Source organism: Pongo abelii, chromosome 21 (genome assembly GCF_028885655.2).
Source record: "Pongo abelii isolate AG06213 chromosome 21, NHGRI_mPonAbe1-v2.0_pri, whole genome shotgun sequence".
Classification (NCBI taxonomy): Eukaryota; Metazoa; Chordata; class Mammalia; order Primates; family Hominidae; genus Pongo; species Pongo abelii.
In genome coordinates this window covers 55,996,866-56,017,358 of record NC_072006.2, presented here as the reverse complement: position 1 = coordinate 56,017,358, position 20,493 = coordinate 55,996,866, and the positions used below count along the sequence as shown (strand labels likewise).

The following is a 20,493-nucleotide window of genomic DNA, read 5'->3' as shown; positions in this document are numbered from 1 at the left end:
TCAGCCTCCCTAAGTGCTGGGATTACAGATGTGAGCCACTGCACCCGGCCCATTGGTGTCTTTCAGTGCTGGGATGACAGTGATCAGGACTGCATGGGCTGAATATGACCCCCGATAGCAGTGGTTAACATCAGTGGCATGCAGCCCATGTGTCAGGCCCTGTGCTGGGTGCTTATGTGTGTTACACACTGCACTTAACCCTCCTAACGGCACCATGAGGGTAGATACTATTATTCATATTATGCCCATTCTGCATAATATGCAGGCTGAGTGAGGTTAAGTAACTTGCTGTGAGGTCACACAGCAGGTAAAAGGCAGAGCTGGAACTTGAACCTAGGCACTTTGCTCCAGAAACAGAACTTACTGTGTAGCCATCACTTTTCTTACATTTTGTGATATCATTAACTTAATAGTATAATTAGTATTATAATTCTACTGCTGGTGACTTTCTGTCTTTACTATTAGATGAATCACTTTTTTCCTCTCTTCAAACACAGTATTCTCCACTCCCCACCATCAAGCTGTTTTACTCTGCTGGTTGCTTCTCTCTTTCATTCATTCATTTATTCATTCTTTCTTTCTTTCTTTTTTTTTTTTTTTTTTGAGACAGGGTCTCATTCTGTTACCCAGGCTGGAGTGCAGGGGTGCAATCATGGCTCACTGCAGCCTCGAACTCCTGGGCTCAAGCAATCCTCCTGCCTCAGCCTCCCAAACAGCTGAGACTACAAGTGCATGCCACCATGCCCAGCTAATTTTTAAATACTTTTTTAGAGATGGGGGTCTCACTCTTGCCCAGGCTGGTCTCAAACTCTCAGACTCAAGTGATCCTTCTGCTTCAGCCAAAATGCTGGGATCATAGGTGTAAACCACCTTGCCTTTTCCTTCTTTGTCGCTCTCTAGTACAGTAGTAGACACTCGATTAGGATCCTGTGTGGCAAGGAGAGGGAATGAAGCAGCACAAACTATCCCCGGAGTACCATGTGTCACCATCCACATGTGCACTACTTAATACAAATAGGCAGAGGTGCAGTCTCCCTTGAGGTTTTTTTTGCTACATTTCATTTCCACTGCCTGCCTTTATTTTCATCATACTTTGGTACGTCTCTCAGTCCCCCTGATGACTAAAGAGCGAGAAATTCTTCACGGTCATGCCTGGGTCACGCCTGGGCACAGCCACCCAGGGCACACAGCATGCAGACGTTCACATCCTGCCCCTCCTCGCCACTTTCCACCCATGTCACCTGAACCAATTTTTTCCTGCTTTCAAGTCATTTATTAACAAATAATTAATTACTCTTTTTATTCTTTGATAATTTGACTGAAAAATAATTATCTCATTCAGTTTGAATTTCCTAGATTACCTGGCAGGTGGTCATATTTGCATCTGTCTGTTTTGTTTCTTTGTAAGTTACTAGTTGGCTTTAAAAAAAAAAAAAAGACAGAGTCTCTCTATTGCCCAGGTTGGAGTGCAGTGGTACCATCTTGGCTCACTGCAACCTCCGCTTCCCAGGTTCAAGTGATTCTCCTGCCTCAGCCTCTCCAGTAGCTGGGATTACAGTCGTGTGCAACCACCCCTGGCTAATTTTGGTATTTTTAATAAAGACGGGATTTCACCATGTTGGCCAGGCTGGTCTCGAACTCCTGACCTCAGGTGATCCACCCGCCTTGGCCTCTCAAAGTGCTGGGGTTACAGGCATGAGCCACCGCGCCCAGCCTACTGTTTTAATTTTGATTTAATTGCAAATATAGTTGAATGTCTTTCTACCTGTCAGCTAATTCTTAATATTCTGGTCTATCTACTTTCCTTTGTGGTTCTTCTTTTTTTCATTACTTTGTTAGAATGCTTTATAGAGGAAAGAATATCAAACTATCACTCGTTGTGGGTTATACATATTTTTTCAGTTTTTTGTCTTTTGTTTTTGTTTGTGATGGGCTTTATTTTCTTTTACCATATAGAAATTTAAAATTTTTTTATTGCCTACATTTTCTTTTTTTTTTAATTATACTTTAATTATAAGGGTACATGTGCACAACGTGCAGGTTTGTTAAATATATATACATGTGCTATGTTTGCTGCGCCCATTAACTCGTCATTTACATTAGGCATATCTCCTAATGCTATCCCTCCCCCCTCCCCAACCCCACGACAGGCCCCGGTGTGTGATGTTCCCCATCCTGTGTCCAAGTGTTCTCACTGTTCAGTTCCCACCTATGAGTGAGAACATGCGGTGTTTGGTTTTCTTTCCTTGCGATAGCTGGCTGAGAATGATGGTTTCCAGCTTCATACATGTCCCTGCAAAGGACATGAACTCATCTTTTTTTATGGCTGCATAGTATTCTATGCATAGTATTTTATTTATTTTCTTGATCCAGTCTATCATTGATGGACATTTGGGTTGGTTCCAAGTCTTTGCTATTGTGAATAGTGCTGCAATAAACATACGTGTGCATGTGTCTTTATAGCAGCATGATTTATAATCCTTTGGTATATACCCAGTAATGGGATGGCTAGGTCAAGTGGTATTTCTAGTTCTAGATCCTTGAGGAATCACCACACTGTCTTCCACAATGGTTGAACTAGTTTACAGTCCCACCAACAGTGTAAAAGTGTTCCTATTTCTGCACATCCTCTCCGGCACCTATTGTTTCCTGAGTTTTTAATGATCACCATTCTAACTGGTGTGAGATGGTATCTCATTGTGGTTTTGATTTGCATTTCTCTGATGGCCAGGGATGATGAACATTTTTTCGTGTCTGTTTTTCTTTTCTTTTCTCTTTTTCTTTTTCTTTTCTTTTCTTTTTTTTTGTTTTTTGAGACTGAGTCTCGTTCTTGTTTCCCAGGCTGGAGTGCAGTGTTGTGATCTCGACTCACTGCAACCTCCACCTTCCCAGGTTCAAGTGATTCTCCTGCCTCAGCCTCCTGAGTATGGGATTATAGGGGCCTGCCACCATGCCCAGCTAATTTTTTTGTATTTTTAGTAGAGTTGGGGTTTCATCATGTTGTCTAGGCTGGTCTCAAACTCCTGACCTCATGATCCACCCGCCTCAGTCTCTTAAAGTGCTGGGATTACAGGCGTGTACCTATGTTTTCATAAAAACAGGATGACTGTTGGAAGGCCATATACATTTTATGTTTTGATTCACCCAGGAAACTTGCCTCTTCTTCATGCTCCTGATAATCTTAACTTATATGTGTACCTAGCCAGCAGTGTGTTTGGCTTTCTAATTTTTGCCCATGTAATAGACATTGAACAAATTTTAGCATATTGATTTGCCTTTAGAAGAATTATCTGTGCAAACATCTTCCTTTATGTTTACTATTTATTTGTTTTTTTTTTTTTAAATTTCTTTTTGGAGACGGGAGTCTCGCTCAGTTGCCCAGGCTAGAGGGCAGTGGCACAATCTTGGCTCACTGCAAGCTCCGCCTCCTGGGCTCATGCCATTCTCTTGCCTCAGCCTCCCTAGTAGCTGGGACTACAGGCGCCCGCCACTACGCCCGGCTAATTTTTTTGTATTTTTAGTAGAGACGGGGTTTCACCGTGTTAGCCAGGATGGTCTCGATCTCCTGACCTCGTGATCCGCCCGCCTCAGCCTCCCAAAGTGCTGGGATTACAGGAGTGAGCCACCGCACCCAGCCTGTATTTTCTTTTCTTTTCCTTTTTTTTTTTTTTTTTTTTGAGACAGAGTCTCGCTGTTTCACCCAGGCTGGAGTGCAGTGGCGCGATCTCGGCTCACTGCAAGCTCCACCTCCCAGGTTCACGCCATTCTCCTGCCTCAGCCTCCCCGGTGGCTGGGACTACAGGCGCCCGCCACCGTGCCCGGCTAATTTTTTTGTATTTTTAGTAGAGATGGAGTTTCACCGTATTAGCCAGGATGGTCTCGATCTCCTGACCTCGTGATCCACCCGCCTCAGCCTCCCAAAGTGCTGGGATTACAGGCATGAGCCACTGCGCCTGGCCGTATTTTCTTAAATATATGTGTGAATGACCAGTTTGTGTCCTGTGCTGATTTTTTCTGCTTATGGGTTGGTTTTTAAAAAATAATTTGTAAGAATTGTTTATGTCATAAGAATATTAATCTTTTATTTGTTGCCTTAATTGCAATGACTGTTTCACTTGATCTCATTTGTTTTTTGGAACTAAAGTTTGCAGTTTTTATCTAGTCAGACCTATTGATCTGTTTTCTTCTCAAGACAGGGTCTTGATCTGTCACCGAGTTGTTGTGCAGAGACATGATCAGGGCTCACTGCAGCCTCGACCTCCCGGGTTCAAATGATTCTCTCACCTCAGCCTCCTGAGTAGCTGGGAGTATAGGCGCACCTCACCACGCCTGGCTAAGTTTTTGTATTTTTTGTAGAGATGGGGTTTTGCCATGTTGCCCAGGCTGGGATCTTTTGTTTCTTTATGGTTTCTGTTGTTTGTGTCATGCTAAGAAAATTTTCCCTGCTCTAAAATTATAAAAATATCCACTGACTTTTTTTGGAGTGTTTATATAGTCTTATATTAAAGTACTTGCTTTAAGGAATAGAGTTAGGAGAACTAACTGGCAAGGGAATATTACCTCAGGTCAGACTCCAGGCTCCAGACCCTTAGGCCCAGTCAGCGTTTCTGGCCCCGTGTGAACAAGCAGCCTTATGGGGAATGAAAGTGTAAAACGAGGCTGGGTGCAGTAGCTCATACCTGTAATCCTAGCACTTTGGGAGACCAAGGCAGGAGGATCGCTTGAGTCCAGGAGTTTGAGACCAGCCTAGGCAACATAGTGAAAACCCATCTCTACGAAAAATAAAAACATGGCCGGGTGCGGTGGCTCAAGCCTGTAATCCCAGCACTTTGGGAGGCTGAGGCGGGCGGATCACAATGTCAGGAGATCGAGACCATCCTGGCTAACACGGTGAACCCCGTCTCTACTAAAAATACAAAATAATAATAATGATAATAATAATCAGCTGGACGTGGTGGTAAGCACCTGTAATCCCAGCTACTCGGGAGACTGAGGCAGGAGAATCGCTTGAACCTGGGAGGCGGAGGTTGCAGTGAGCTGAGATCGCGCCACTGCACTCCATCCTGGGCGACAGAGCAAGACTCTGTCTCAAAAACAAACAAACAAACAAACATCCAGGTGTTGTGTTGTGTGCCTTTGGTCCTAACTATACAGGAAGCTGAGATGGGAGGATTGCTTGAGCTTGGAGGTCAAGGCTGCAGTCAGCTGTGATCACCAGTGTACTCCAGTTTGGGTGACAGAGAAAGACCCTATTTATTATTATTTTTTTTTTGAGACAAAGTTTTGCTCTTGTCCCCCGGGCTGGAGTGCAATGGTGCGATCTCTGCTCATTGCAACCTCCGCCTCCTGGGTTCAAGCGATTCTCCTGCCTCAGCCTTCTGAGTAGCTGGGATTACAGGCGTGCACCACCACACCTGGCTAATTTTTTGTATTTTTAGTAAAGATGAGGTTTTACCATGTTGGTCAGGCTGGTCTTGAATGCGGTGACTCAGGCCTGTAATCCCAGCACTTTGGGAGGCCAATGCGGCTGGATCACCTGAGGTCAGGAGTTCGAGATCAGCCTGGCCAACACGGTAAAACCCCATCTCTACTAAAAATACAAAAAATTAGCCAGGTGTGGTGGTGCGTGCCTGTAATCTCAGTTACTCAGGAGGCTGAGGCAGGAGAATCACTTGAACCCGGGAGGCAGAAGTTGCAGTGAGCCAAGATTGCACCATTGTACCCCAAGCCTGGGCCACAAGAGGGAAACTCTGTCTCAAAAAAAAAAAGATACAATGAAAAGCAACACACTTTAGAGCAGAGGATGTCTGTGTCAAATGCTTGTCTCTTTGGGTGGAATAAAGAGGCGTTAAAGGCAATGAGAACAAGATGGGGTTAAAGTTGTCATGTCCCATTGCATCTGGCGTAGGCAGGGCTGGAAATTCATGACTACCTGTCATGTGCCTGTCTCCTTACTAGACAGCCACGTGAATAGGATGTACTTCATTTTTTGTGGACAGTTCACCATTTCTTCTTCTTTTCTAAACCTTTTGTGGAAGGATAGTACATACACAGAAAATCCTAAACATAGTGCTTGGTGGATTTATTTTTTTTTTCTTTCCAACTTTATTTTAGGTTTGGGGGTACATGTGCAGGTTTGTTACACGGGTAAATTGCATGCTGCGGGGGTTTAGTGTACAGATGATATTGTCACCCGGGCAGTAAGCATGGTACCCAATAGATAGTGTTTTCTGATCCTCACCTTCCTTCCACCCTGTGCTTGATGGATTTTAACATGGGCAACACATTTGTGTGACTAGCACCCAGATCAAGAAACAGGATATTATCACCCCCCACCCTGAAGAAGCTCCCTCCACTCCCTTCTAGCTGCCCCATACCCGCCCAAGGGTAACCACCACCTTGACTACTGAAAATGTTAGCATTTCAGTAATAAATGCATTTTCATATGCCTGTTTGTTTTTCATTCTGGTGATTTTCTTCTCTCCTTCCTTCCTCCTTTTCATGCAGCAAGAGCGCACCTGTTCGGTGCTGAGGTCCATTGCCGGTCCCAGTGCTGTGGTAGTGCCTTAGGAGACAGACGCATGTGCCCACAACATGGGATTTATAGTTTATTAGAAGTTTCGAATGGAGGCCGGGTGCAGTGGCTCACGCCTGTAATCCCAGCACTTTGGGAGGCTGAGGCAAGTGGATCACTTGAGGTCAGGAGTTCGAGACCAGTCTGACCAACATGGTGAAACCCCATCTCTACTAAAAATACAAAAATGAGCTGGGTGTGGTAGCGCGCACCTGTAGTCTCAGCTACTTGGGAGGCTGAGGCAGGAGAATTGCTTGAACCTGGGAGGCGGAGGTTGCAATGAGCCGAAATTGCACCACTGCACTCCAGCCTGGGTGACAGAGCGAGACTCCTAAAAAAAAAAAAAAAAATTTAGGATAGGCTATAGAGGAAATGGGAGAGAGTTTTATGTATTTCCTCTGAAACCAGTAAAAAGGAAAACAGTTGAGCTGAGCTGCAAATGCAGAGAAATCTGAGGTGGAAGGAGCAATGTTGGAAGGGCTTGTCAGTCTTAGTCTCAGAGATGAGCAATGCTAATTAAGTCTTCACTTATCACTTACTTTTAATTGATGAAGTGTTTTGCTGCCATTCTCTTAATTTGGTCTCGTAACATTACATGAGGACATTTAATGGGATGAGGCACTGAGTCTCAGGTTAAGCAGCTTGTTCGAGGTCACATGCCTTGGAGAGGTCATGTCCTGGGAGGAGGAGAGTGGAAGGCATATTGGCATCTTGAAGAAGAAAGGTATTTCAGACAGTTCATGGGAGATGCCTTGTGGAGTTAAAGATACGTTTTCCCTTGTCTGAATTCCTGTCTGTGTGCTCGGTTATTTTAGGGGGCAGTGCGGTAGGGGAGGGAGAGCACAGCAGTGATCTGATGGCATTGCCTGCCCTGCCCCTTAGTGGGTGTATGATTTGGAGTCAGTATGAGCAGCTGGGCATTGACTGCTTCCTTAATTGACCTCAGCCCCTGCATCTCACTGAGTAGACATCTAATTGCCCTCTGATTCTAACGTAAACACAAGCCATTTCCTTCTAGTTCTCAACGCAAGGAACAGACAGCAAGAGTCATCTTAATTATGTGAGATTTCACTTCTGTGTTCCCTATAGGCTATAACTCCTGCCTCTCGGTTAACAGGTCTGCTGTTATCTGTTGGAAGTTTAAAAAAAATAAAAAAGCTTGCCAGGCAGTGCTGAGGTGCGGCTGCATCAGCTGGCATTAATCTGTAGAAGATGTGGTTGCCATGGTAGCCAATGCAGGGCTGCAAGGCTGAGGCAGCACAAGAGTGATGGATAAGGGAAGGGATGGAGGAGGACCAGGGGCTTGGCAGAGAAGGTGGCCTGGATGTTACAGAGCCCAGGCTGAGGAACAGCCACCTCTTAGAAGGTGAGAAGAACTGGTGCTCTAGCCCAGTTCTTCTCAAACTTTTAGTGGAGAGGGACCAGTTTGTTGGGTTTTCCCCCTAATGTGTAGAAGATCAATTTGTGGTCCTGCCTCTGTGCATGAGTAATATGCAGCCACACTATGTGCACCTTGCCACAAGCTTTTTTTTTTTTTTAAGACAGAGTCTCACTCTGTTGCTCAGGCTGGAGTGCAGTGGTGTGATCTCGGCTCACTGCAACCTCTACCTCCTGGGTTCAAGCTATTCTTCTGTGTCGGCCTCTCCAGTAGCTGGATTACAGGCGCCCATCACCACTCCTGTATCATTTTTATATTTTTAGTGGAGACGGGATTTCACCATGTTGGCCAGGCTGGTCTCGAACTTCTGACCTCAAGTGATCCACCCGCCTCAGCCTCCCAAAGTGCTGGGAATACAGGCGTGAGCCACCGTGCCCGGCCCACGACAGTTTGATGGTGCCTCCATGGTCTATACCCCATTTGATGAAACGACTACTCTGATCACATGCTCGAATATTGCAGCAATATTTAATTGCTATAAAAATTTCCAAACGCTGATTCTCGGGTTCAGCATTTATTTTGTTGTGGATGAGGAACGAAGGGGTCATAGAGTAGCCCTGACCCCAGGCAGCACCACACTGTTCCAGAGAGTCAGTTAGAACTCCGTGAAATGCCTGACCATGACCTCTTGGCCTTTTGGAGAAACCAGATGGACACTGGCTGGGAGAATGGAAAGGGCTGCGTGGCCTGCAGGCTGCAGAGGGTGGGAATGAAGAGAACCTTGAGAGCAAGGAGGGGCTGCAGCGGTGACAGCAGGGGAAGGAGGGGATCAGAGGCCTGGGGGTGGATACTTTCGGGTCAACAGTTACAAATTGGGCAGAGGATTTAAAGGAGTGGATAGTGGCGGATGGGGACCATGGTGAGCTCAGAGCACGTGCCTGTCTAAGAGGTGGTTGTTCCTCAACACTCCCTGGGTGTAGCATGAGGAACGTGGACTCGGTGTCATCAGATCTTCCACTCTTCCAGGAAAAGCCAGAGATCTCTTTTTTTAGAATTTTTTTTTCTTGACAGAGTCTCACTCCATCACCCAGGCTGGAGTGCAGTGGCGTGATCTCGGCTCGCTGCAACCTCCGCCTCCCGGGTTCAAGCAATTGTCCTGCCTCAGGCTCCCAAGTAGCTGGGATTACAGGCATGAGCCACCACGCCCGGCTGATTTTTATATTTTTAGTAGAGATGGTGTTTCGCCATGTTGGCCAGGCTGGTCTCAAACTCCTGACCTCAGGTGATCCGCCTGCCTCAGCCTCCCAAAGTGATGGGATTACAGGCATGAGCCACCGTGCCCGGCCTCATTTTTTTTTTTTTTTTTTTTTTTTTTTTTAGATAGGCAAGCTCCTGAATTTAAAAGTGGCCAGTTATTCAGAACCTTGAAAGCACCATGCAGACCAAGCCAAGGCACATCCGGTGTGTGCGTCCTCTCCGGTTGGTGGTTTCACTGAGGATGAGGCTGGGGTTTGGATCTTGTGGAGGCAGAGCCTGTGTCCTGAGCACAAGAAGGCATGGGATGGGAAAGGCCATTTTCAGCAGCATTTGATGGCATCAAGGTTGGCTAGGCCAGGTGTGGGGGACACTCCCTTTGGGGTCCTCCTTGTTACTGGGGCCCTCTCTAACCCTGGGCTCTGGGGATTGAGGCTGAGCTGCATCTGCACAGGAGTGGATGCAGCGGTGGTGTGGTCATTCCAAGCTCAGCCCAGGCTCAGTTCCCACTGTCCAGCCATCTGCTGTGGTGACAGGGTCCTGAAGGGAGGGACTGCCTGTGTTCACAGGAGCCTGCCATCTGCCAAGAAGCCACCGCAAGCTCTCCCTGGCCTGCCATCTGCCGGGAGCCTCCCTGGAAGGGAACTGCATTGTGCTGGAGAACATTGTTTGCCTGGCTGAGTGTGTTAGACCCTGGAAGGACTTCAGCGCCTCCTCCTAGGGCTCTTTGTCCAGGACGTGGTCCCAGCGCTGCATTTGGGGGCGGGCTCTTTACCGCAGATGTGCTTCAGCCTCTTTGGATTTTTGTATCTCCTGTCAGTGGCATTCCTGAGAGTGAGGGGGTGAGAACACAGAGAAGGAGGTGTTTTCTCTTTCCAGCAGAGACCAAATTGCTTGTATTCCTGGGATCTTCCCTGAGAGCTTGGCAGGGCTGGCTCCTTCGTGTTCCAAGTTACAGCTCAGATGACGTGAATGGAGACAGTATAAACTGCCTGCCCCCCACTGCCCTCTGCCCCCGGCCCCGCCACCCGGTCCTGTCTGTTTCTCTGCTTGACTTGACTTTCAGCCTAGTGCCGCTCACTCCCTGTGATGCTGTGTTTCTTGGTTTCCTTCTTTATTCTCTATCTTTCCTGCTGTGTTGATTTTCTTGGCACACACTGAGAAGGGGAGAGAAGTGAAATTTTGACAGATACTGCCAAATTTCTCTCCAAAATAGATCACACCAGTGTGCACGTCGGCCAGCAGTGTGTACCACAGGATTTGCTTTCCCCGCTATTGGCTAACCCTGGTTGTTCTCAGTTTTTTGAATTTTTGCCAATCTAATTGGGATAAAAATGGTTTATTTTGCATTTTTTGATTATTTACTAGATTGAGCATTTTCCTCTTGTTCACTGGCCATGTTTGTTTCTTGAGTAAATTGTTGACTTTTGAAGGATTGATGCCTTTTCTTATTGTGCCTGGAGGATAGAAGGGGTGGGGGAGTTCTTAGGAAAGAGTTGTCCTTGGGACGGACATCCCCCAAATGGGCAAGTTAGACTGCAAGGGATCAGGCTTAACAGGAAGAATGTACTCTAAAAAGAATCATCTGTTTCCAAGTTTCCATAATAGTTAATGAGGGTAGGAATGTTCTAGACATCTCTGGAAGCTTCTATGACTAGGGGCACAAACGGCAAGCCACCCCTTTTCCCAGTCTCCTTCTGTTAGAAGCCGCTGGGCCCCGTAGACCAGCATTCACCAGTACAAGTTTTGCGGTAAAAGGAGAAGGCTCTGGGTCTTCACTGTTCCATGAGGTAGCTACAAGCTCATGTGGCTATGAAATAGGGCTAGGGAGGGTGGGTGCTGTATTTAATTTAACTGAATTTAAACTTAAAGGGTTTTCAGTGGTTAGTGGCTGTTCTATTGGTCGGTATAGCCACAGATCATTGGTTTGGCTCTAATGTAAAAAACCTCTGATGTTCTCATAGTGTGGCTGTTGGGTCGGGCGAGGTGGCTCATGTCTGTAATCCAAGCATTTTGGGAGGCCAAGGTGGGAGGATCACTTGAATCCAGGAATTCAAGACCAGCCTGGGCAACATAGTGAGACCTCATTTCTACAAAAAACGCAAAAATTAGCCAAGCATGGTGGCATGTGCCTGTGGTCCCAGCTACTTGGGAGGCTGAAGTGGGAGGATCGCTTGAGCCCAGGATGTTGAGGCTGCAGTGAGCTATTAATATGATTGTGCCACTGCACTCTAGCCTGGGCAACAGAGTAAGATCCTCTCTCAAAAAAAAAAAGAGACTGGGTGTGGTGGCACATGCCTGTAATCCCAGAACTTTGGGAGGCTGAGGCAGATGGATCGGTTGAAGTCAGGAGTTCAAGACCAGCCTGGCCAATATGGTGAAACCCCATCTGAACTAAAAATACAAAAATTGAGGCTGGGCGCAGTGGCTCATGCCTGTAATCCCAGCACTTTGGGAGGCCGAGGCGGATGGATCAGTTGAAGTCAGGAGTTCAAGACCAGCCTGGCTAACATGGTGAAACCCCGTCTGTACTAAAAATACAAAAATTAGCCGGGTGTGGTGGCAGGTGCCTGTAATCCCAGCTACTCGGGAAGCTGAGGCAGGAGAATTGCTTGAACCCAGGAGGTAGAGGTTGCAGTAAGCCGAGATCGTGCCATTGCACTCCAGTCTGGGCAACAAGAGTAAAACTCCATCTCAAAACAAAACAAAACCAAAAGTTAGCCAGGCATGGTGGTGCACGCCTGTAATCCCAGTTATTCAGGAGGCTAAGGCAGGAGAATCGCTTGAACCTGGTGGGAGGCTTTCAGTGAGCCTGTGTTGTGCCACTGCACTCCAGACTCCAGCCTGGGCAACAGAGCGAGACTCTGTCTCAAAAAAAAAAAAAAAAAGAAAAAGAAAGAAAAGAACCGAGTCTCTCAAGAGGATCAGACTCTTCTATTTGCAAGCCTGCCTGTCTGTATTAATATTTCTTTTCTTTTTTTTTTCCATTTTAGGTACTGTTGTGGGTGTTGTTCTTTACACTGGCAGAGAACTCCGGAGTGTCATGAATACCTCAAATCCCCGAAGTAAGGTGTGTACGAGGTCATGGGGTACGTTGACCGGCTGTGGGCTGGTTGGTTCTGGTGGGTGAGTGACGAGATATTAAAATAGGAACACCTAAGAGTGATATTTATACAGACATCCTATCTTTTTATGCATATGCATGTGTGTGTGTATACAATAAATACATACACATATATAATACAGTACATAAATATGTAGTCACATGTTTGTGGATATATGACATTTTTTGTGCCTTTTTTTTTTTTTGAGACAGGGTCTTGCTTTGTTGCTCAGGCAGGAATACAGTGGCTCGATTTTGGCTCTAACCTCTGCCTCCCGGGCTCAAGCGATCCTCCCAATTCCACCTCCTGAGTAGCTGGGACTGTAGGCACATACCACCATGCCTGGCTAATTTTTGTATTTTTAGTAGAGATGGGGTTTCACCATGTTGGCCAGGCTGGTCTCAAGCTCCAGACATCAAGTGATCCTCCCTCCTCGGCCTCCCAAAGTGCTGGGATTACAGGCATGAGCCATGGTGCCCAGCATTTTTTTGTGCTGTTAGGTTAAACTATGGAGCATGTACCATTTGCACGCCTTGTGTTTCACCCTTCACATGCATCTCATTTCATCCTCATAACAGCCCTGTGAGTGCAGTACTTCCTTTATCCATGAGAAACGGCTTCAGGAAGCACCGTGCCCTGTCCAGGCTACACAGCGAGGACGGGGCAGGCCCATGTGATTCAAACTGTGACCCGCCGTCCCAGCTTACCCCTCCTCCAATTTTTAAGAGTCAGAACATTACAGAATAATGTCTTTTATCAGTAGCAGGAAGGAATGCTGTGTCTCCTAAACTTCAGTCATGGTCGCTCCACCATTAGACGTTACAGCCATCATTACAATTATAAAATTGTTTGTTTAATATTTTAGCCTTATCCTGGGGCATATTTCTATGAAGTTATGGATATGATTTGCTACTTTTTAAAAGACTATACATGAAAATAAATGTATTATTATTAAAATAATAATGTCCAGGGCCGGGCACGGTGGCTCACACCTGTAATCTCAGCACTTTGGGAGGCCGAGGCAGGTGGATCACCTGAGTCCAGGAGTTGAGACCAGCCTGGCCAACATGGTGAAACCCCGTCTCTACTAAAAATACAAAAATTGGCTGGGTGTGGTGGCAGGCGCCATAATCCCAGCTTATCGGGAGGCTGAGGTAGGAGAATCGCTCCAACCCAGGAGGTGTGAGCCAAGATTGTGCCCTTGCACTCCAGCCTGGGTGACAAAGCGAGACTCCATCTCTAAATAAATAAATAATAAAATAATGTCCATTAATGCACCACCTAAAAATCAGGTGCCACCACTGGTGTGCACCCCAGACTTTCAGGCACTACCGAGTTCGTGTCGGGTAGGGTGCTAAGAGTTTAGGATATGAGTCATTTTACAAGGCCAGGGGCACTCTGCAGGGTGGTGGAGGCTATGCAGTGCACAACCCAGCCAGCACAGCGGTAACTCGCTGATACATTTCCAAGTGTAAATCTTCTTTAGTTGTAAACATTTTTTTGAATTTTCAGAATTCTTTAAGTTCCCTTGGATGCCTGTTACGAACTCCAGCCCATGGAAGCACAGTGTTCTTAGACCAAAGATATGAGGATCGATGGATCCCACTGTCCTACCTGGGGTAGAGGTGTTTGCAGGGGAAGGAGCAGCTCTCCGGCAGGCTGTGAGTTGCACCAGCTAATCTCAAGCCCTGGTTTGTGCTTCATCCCACAGATCGGCCTGTTCGACTTGGAAGTGAACTGCCTCACCAAGATCCTCTTTGGTGCCCTGGTGGTGGTCTCGCTGGTCATGGTTGCCCTTCAGCACTTCGCAGGTCGTTGGTACCTGCAGATCATCCGCTTCCTCCTCTTGTTTTCCAACATCATCCCCATTAGGTAAGCAGGCGACGAGCTTGAGTTTGGCTGCTGTGACGTCTTCTTCTCTTTACTCGTTCAAAGATGATGGTTCTGTGGCTTTTATTATTATTATTGTTTTTTGAGATGGAGTTTTGCTCTTGTTGCCCAGGCTGGAGGGCAGTGGCGCGATCTTGGCTCACTGCAACCTCCACCTCTCAGGTTCAAGTGATTCTCCTGTCTCAGCCTCCTAAGTAGCCGGGATTACAGGCATGTATCACCACGCCTGGCTAATTTTTGTATTTTTAGTAGAGATGGGGTTTTACCATGTTCGCCAGGCTTGTCTTGAACTCCTGACCTCAGGTGATCTGCCTGACTCAGCCTCCCAAAGTACTGGGATTATAGGTGTGAGCCACTGTGCCCATCGGCTTTTAGAAGGAGCAGATCTCTTTGTAGAGTGAGGACCAAGAGCAATCAGAGTCAGGAGTGTGAACCACACTGAGGCTCTAGCACCAGAAGATCACATTCCTCCACAAGCCATCCTTTCTTGAATCAGAGATCTTTCCTTGCCTTGCCTCCCTATGCTAGGGATGCCATTTAGAGCTCCTATCATTAGCCACCTCTGCAAGGTTGATAGTGGCTGTTGGGGCTGCTGTGTTGAGAAGGATTCTGAGCCTGCATCTGGGCTCAAAGGGAAATGGTGTTGTGATTGACAGCAGTGTCTGCTGTAGATGTGCAATGAAAGCATGGTGGCACATGCCAGTCGTTTGCCTACCTGATTTGGTGGTGGAATAAATGGTTATTTATTTATTTATTTATTTTTGAGATGGAGTCTTGCTCTGTTGCCCAGGCTGGAGTGCAGTGGTGCGATCTCAGCTCACTGCAGCCTCCACCTCCTGGGTTCAAGTGATTCTCCTGCCTCAGTCTCCCAAGTAGCTGGAATTACAGGCTCCTGCCACCATGCCTGGCTAATTTTTGTATTTTTAGTAGAGATGGGGTTTCACCATGTTGGCCAGGCTGGTCTTGAACTCCTGACCTCAAGTGATCCACCCGCCTCAGCTTCCCAAAGTGCTGGCGTTACAGGTGTGAGCTACTGCGCCTGGCCTGATTTTTTAAAGTGATATAAATGATAGATTTTCATAGTAGAAAAAAATGAAGGCCCGTATTAGCAAAAGAATAAAATATCACCTCTGCTGTCACTACCAAGTGGTAATCATTGTTAATACTTTAGGATATGCTTTTTTCTAGAGTGCTTTTGATTTTAGAAAAAGGGGAGTTTGGTCTACTAAAATCTGCCTTTACAAAAAAATTGGAGCAGTGTGTTTTGAATAACTTTTCACATCACTTGTATGTGTGCCCCATCATTTTTTAGAGCTTCTCTGTGATGTGGGTTAGCAATCTACTTTTCCCCGTATTGTTCTGTTTGCTTCTACTTTTTCCCCATAATAATTAGTAAATATTAAACTATATATCTTTTTCCCTGAAACTTTCAGTGCTTATACTCTCTCTTATACTTGATATATTATCTTATATTTTGTCTTGCTATTTTGCATATTTAGATCATCTTGGTGAGAATTTGTCTTTTTCTAGGGACAGAGATTGTGGTTTTGTGTAAAACAGTGTGGCAAGGACAGGGGGATTGTGCCCAAGTCAGCGTGCTCTGGATGGTGGATTCAGAGGATAAATGCCTCTACTTTAGTGACTTGACTGCTAGCAAAATAAGTATTTGATCTAAGTGACGTGGTAGCCTTTAAAGTTCTACCTGTAACATGATTAAAAATTGGTGAGTCGACTCTTCATTTGTCCCAGGGCTAGCCAGTAAAATGGCAAGCAATTTCGTTAGTTTATAGGATGATGAATTAATGTGAAGACTTCTATTTACTTTGTGCAGTAAAATTAAATTTCAAAATGAATATAATACATACAATGGAATACTCTTCAGCCTTCAAAAGGAAGGAAATTCTAATGCACCTTACAGTGTGGGTGAACCTTGAGAACGTTATGCTAAGCAAAATAAGCCAGAAAAATAAGTCCCCCAAAAAGTCAGAAAAAGTATGTGATTCAGCTTACATGCAGTGTCTAAGGTAGTTAAATTCCGGCCAGGCGCGGTGGCTCACGTCTGTAATCCCAGCACTGTGGGAGGCCAAGACGGGTGGATCGCTTGAGCCCAGGAGTTTGAGACCAGCCTGGGCAACATGGTGAAACCCCATCTCTACTAAAAATACAAAAAATTAGCTGGGCGTGGTGGCGCACACCTGTAATCCCATCTACTCTGGAGGCTGAGGTGCGAGAATCGCTTGAACCCAGGAGGCAAAGGTTGTGGTGAGCTGAAAAAGCACCACTGCACTCCAGCCTGAACAACAGAGTGAGACTTTGTCTCAAAAAAAAAAAAAATAGTCAAATTCGTAGAAATGTAAGTAGAGTGCTGGTTGCCAGGGGCTGCCAGGGCTAGGGTTGGTGGGGATGGGGCGTTACTGTTGAATGGGTGTGGAATTTCAGTTTGGGAAGATGAAAGAATTATGGAGGTGGATGATGCTGTTGGCTGATAACAATGTGAATGTACTCAGTACTATAGAATGGTAAATTTCCTGTTATGTATATTTTACCGCAATTAAAAAAATGAATATAGCATCAAAAATATATTAGCTTAAGGGATCAGTAATTTTTCTAAAAGGTGAGATGGAAACCACTACCCTTTCTGTATTTTAAGTGACTTTATTCCATAACATGAGCTTTGTGACAATAATGGATTTGTTCCGTGTGTGACTTGATGGTGGTACTGGCTCTTGCTGAGTCTGTGCGTTCAGCTCCGGCAGTGTGCTTCTGCAGGGAGTGAGTCCGGATGCGATGGCACAAATGTGTTTAGAGTCCATGTTTTTATAAAGATACAAGGAGCCTTACATCTGTCCTGTTAACCTGTTTGCTCTGGTTTTGTGACTAGTTTGCGCGTGAACCTGGACATGGGCAAGATCGTGTACAGCTGGGTGATTCGAAGGGACTCGAAAATCCCCGGGACCGTGGTTCGCTCCAGCACGATTCCCGAGCAGCTGGGCAGGATTTCGTACTTACTCACAGACAAGACAGGTGAGCTGCTTTCTGGGACCTACACAGGATTCCCGGTGAGAGAAGATGCCTGAGGGCTTTGGCTGAAACTCTTGGGCTCTCTCTGGACATATGAGAGATGCGTGTTGCTGCTATTTTATTCTCTTCATCTTTTGATGAAGATTCTTTGGTGATGAAGATGATGATAACAGCAGCAAACCCTTACTAAGGATGAATTATGTGCAGAATACAATTCTGGGGAGTTTCAGTGCGGTCACTCCTTCAGTCCTCACCCGAACCTTGTGAGTTAGGTAGTGTTTCTGTCCCCCTTCCGCAGATGAGGAAATGTGGCCCAGAGAGGGTAAGTGACTTGTCACGGGCTCATAGTAGCCAAAGCAAGCTTTAACTCAGGCAGTCAGGCCTGATCTCTGACCACACCCTGATACTGCTACACAGCTTAATGCCTGTCCAGGCATTAGGCTATCAGAGTGGTGAAGAGCAAGGATTGGGAGGGGGAAGATCTGGTTTGAGCCTTATCTCTACCACTTAATGTCCATGGGGTAGAAGGGAAGCTAATGCAGAGATCCTGGGCGGCTCACCAAATCAGAGAAAAATGAGGTTTCTGGAAGGAGAGCTAACCAGGAAAGTTCTGGACAAGTCAGCATTAGGACCCTCCAGGTGGTCTCTGTAGGGCTCTGCCATTAGGGATGTATCTTTCTACTCAAGGGTCAGAATCCTTCAAGATAGAATCTGATTGCTCTAGTGTATGTCATTTGTCACCCTCTTGGCCAACGGAATGGGCCAGGCCCCTGATTGACAGTCCTCTTGGGCCACCTTAGGGAATGGGCATGGTGTGGTTAATTTCTCCTGGGAAAGCTAAGAAGCCATTTTCAAAAGGGGAATGGGATTCTAGGCAGGCAAAACACTGCAGGTGTCTACCCCAGCAGGGACAGTACTGACTGCAGTGTGTGACATACAGCAAACTCTCCAAAGACGGCAACTGTCATTACTGTTAATAATAACAGACATCCTGAGAGACAGGCCGGCCACTCATTTGTCTCATGTTTTAGGCACTCTTACCCAGAACGAGATGATTTTCAAACGGCTCCATCTCGGAACAGTAGCCTATGGTCTCGACTCAATGGACGAAGTACAAAGCCACATCTTCAGCATTTACACCCAGGTAAAGTCTTCCGTTTCAACACCCAAAACAATTCCTTGACATTTTTTTTTAACAGCTATATTGAGATATAATGCACAATACCGTACGATTCACCCATTTCAAGAGTACAATTCATTGTTTTTTTTTTTTAAACATATTCAGAGTTGAGCAACTGTCACTGCAATCGATTTTATGTTTACCCCAAAAAGAAGCCCTCTACCCATCAGCAGTCACTCCCCAATACCTCCCTTCTATACCCATGACACCCACACTTCCTTTACACTTTGAATAAAATTGCAGTTGGGGTCCTTCCCCATCTTCCCCATCTTCAGGGCTAATCTGCTCCGCTGAAGTGCTGATGGACATTAGGAAAAACCTGTGAGAAAATTATATGCCCAATAAACAGAGCCAGAAGGAACCTGCTGGTTGATTATACTTCAAGTTTACAACCATGTTGATGTTTTCCCTTTCCCTGGCTATGAGCCGGAGCACCAATAACAAATGGTCTGCTTGTGAAATAGTCATGACGTTATTGATTACCTTTAGTTTCTCATCTACATTCAACTCAACAATCATGAGGAAGAAATTAGTTCATCAGAGATGACTTGCAGTTTATCTGTTCCTACCTTTATTTTTCCTACCAAGTTTCCCAAAACCAGTCACTTTTCAGAGAAAGTATTACTGGCAAATATCCTAATATTCTTGAAGTGTTAGACCGGTAGGTCCCCATCTTGGCTGTGTGTCAGAATTGCTGGTGGTGTTTCAAAACAAAACAGAACAAAAACAAGAGACATTTATCTGGGCTTGATACCCTGGAGATTCTTACTCATTAAGACTTAGGGCAGGGCGTGGCTTTGGGTTTTAAAAGTAAGACAAACACACCCCTTGCTAATTCTGAGGCACATCCAAGGCTGAGCCAGACCGCATTAGACCAGCTCCATGTTGCAGCACTTGTTTGGAGATAACAAGAGAATAAGGAGGTCATATTTTGCTTAAATTCGTCGAAATAGAGAATATTCCCATAGTCAGAAGACCAGTAAGAAATATGAATGAGTTATCTCTGTATACAGGTTAAAGGCAGAATCCCTGAATACTTCTTGATATGGTCATAATTGACATTTAATTTTCTGAAACATTTGTCAGTGGGCTGGATTTCCAGGCTGTCTCCTGAAAATGGCAGAGCAGGGGACAGTGTGACAGTGGGAGTGGATGTTAAGTTAGAACAGCTGACTTGACACAGTTCTTGTCATCATCTACAACCAGCAACAAAGCCCTTGTTGCTGTTCCAGGCTCCATGGGGAGGCGTCATGGCTGGTCTCCAAATGGATCCATGGACCTTTTTCAAAGATGTGCTTTAGCACTATTAAGAAATAACGAGGAGCTTCCCTGAACAGGGAGGATGTGCCGCACAGCCCCCGTTTCCTTTCTGTGTCTTTGACCGTCTTCCTCTGCGTGGTGATTTGGGGTTGGTGTCTCTGGGGCTTGGTGCTGGACTCTTGTTATGTTGCTCCCCGGATGGCCCCTCACCCTGCTTCCATCGCTCTGTGGATGCTGATGGCTCTGTCTCCATCTCCATCTCTAGGCCTGACCTGGAGCTTTGGATTATAACGTAGCTGAATGTTTGGCATTGCTGCATGTGGCTCATAAGGATGCCGTACCTGGGACCCCTCCTGACTTTCTTCCCTCATCTCCTAAACCTATTCTCTCCCAGAGCTCCTTGTCTCACTGCACACCACGCCCTCCATCCTGGTACCCTCGTCACCCCAGCTGACAGCCACTGCCCCTTCTCCAATACCTCCTCCCACCCAATCACTAGATCACCCCTTCGGCCTTTTTTTTTTTTTCTTCTCCCTTTCTTCACTTCCTTTCCTTCCCCTCCCTCGCCTCCCCCAGCCCCTCCCCCTCCCCTCCCCCAGCCCCTCCCCCCCCCCTTACCTCCGCTCCCCTCCCCTCCCGTCCTCTCCCCTCCCCTCCGCTCCCCGCCTCCCTTCCTTCTTTTGTAACAGGGTCTCACTCTGTCACCCAGGCTGGAGTGCAGTGGTGCAATCATAACTCACTGCAGCCTCAAACTTCTGGGCTCAAGTGATCCTCCCATCTCAGCCTCCCAAGTAGCTGGGACTACAAGTGTGCACTGGGTATGCACCATCAC

The 20,493-nt window shown here is 46.2% G+C and overlaps 1 protein-coding gene across 1 annotated transcript in view; it reads left to right on the top strand.

Moving 5' to 3' along the window:
- ATP9A (ATPase phospholipid transporting 9A (putative)) overlaps positions 1–20,493 on the top strand; it is a 173,756-nt gene that overhangs the window by 80,984 nt on the left and 72,279 nt on the right. The window contains exons 10-13 of the mRNA XM_054542330.2: positions 12,200–12,276; positions 14,022–14,182; positions 17,082–17,224; positions 18,253–18,365. Coding sequence (XP_054398305.1) covers positions 12,200–12,276; positions 14,022–14,182; positions 17,082–17,224; positions 18,253–18,365 — 494 coding nt within the window. The remainder of the gene's footprint in view (positions 1–12,199; positions 12,277–14,021; positions 14,183–17,081; positions 17,225–18,252; positions 18,366–20,493) is intronic.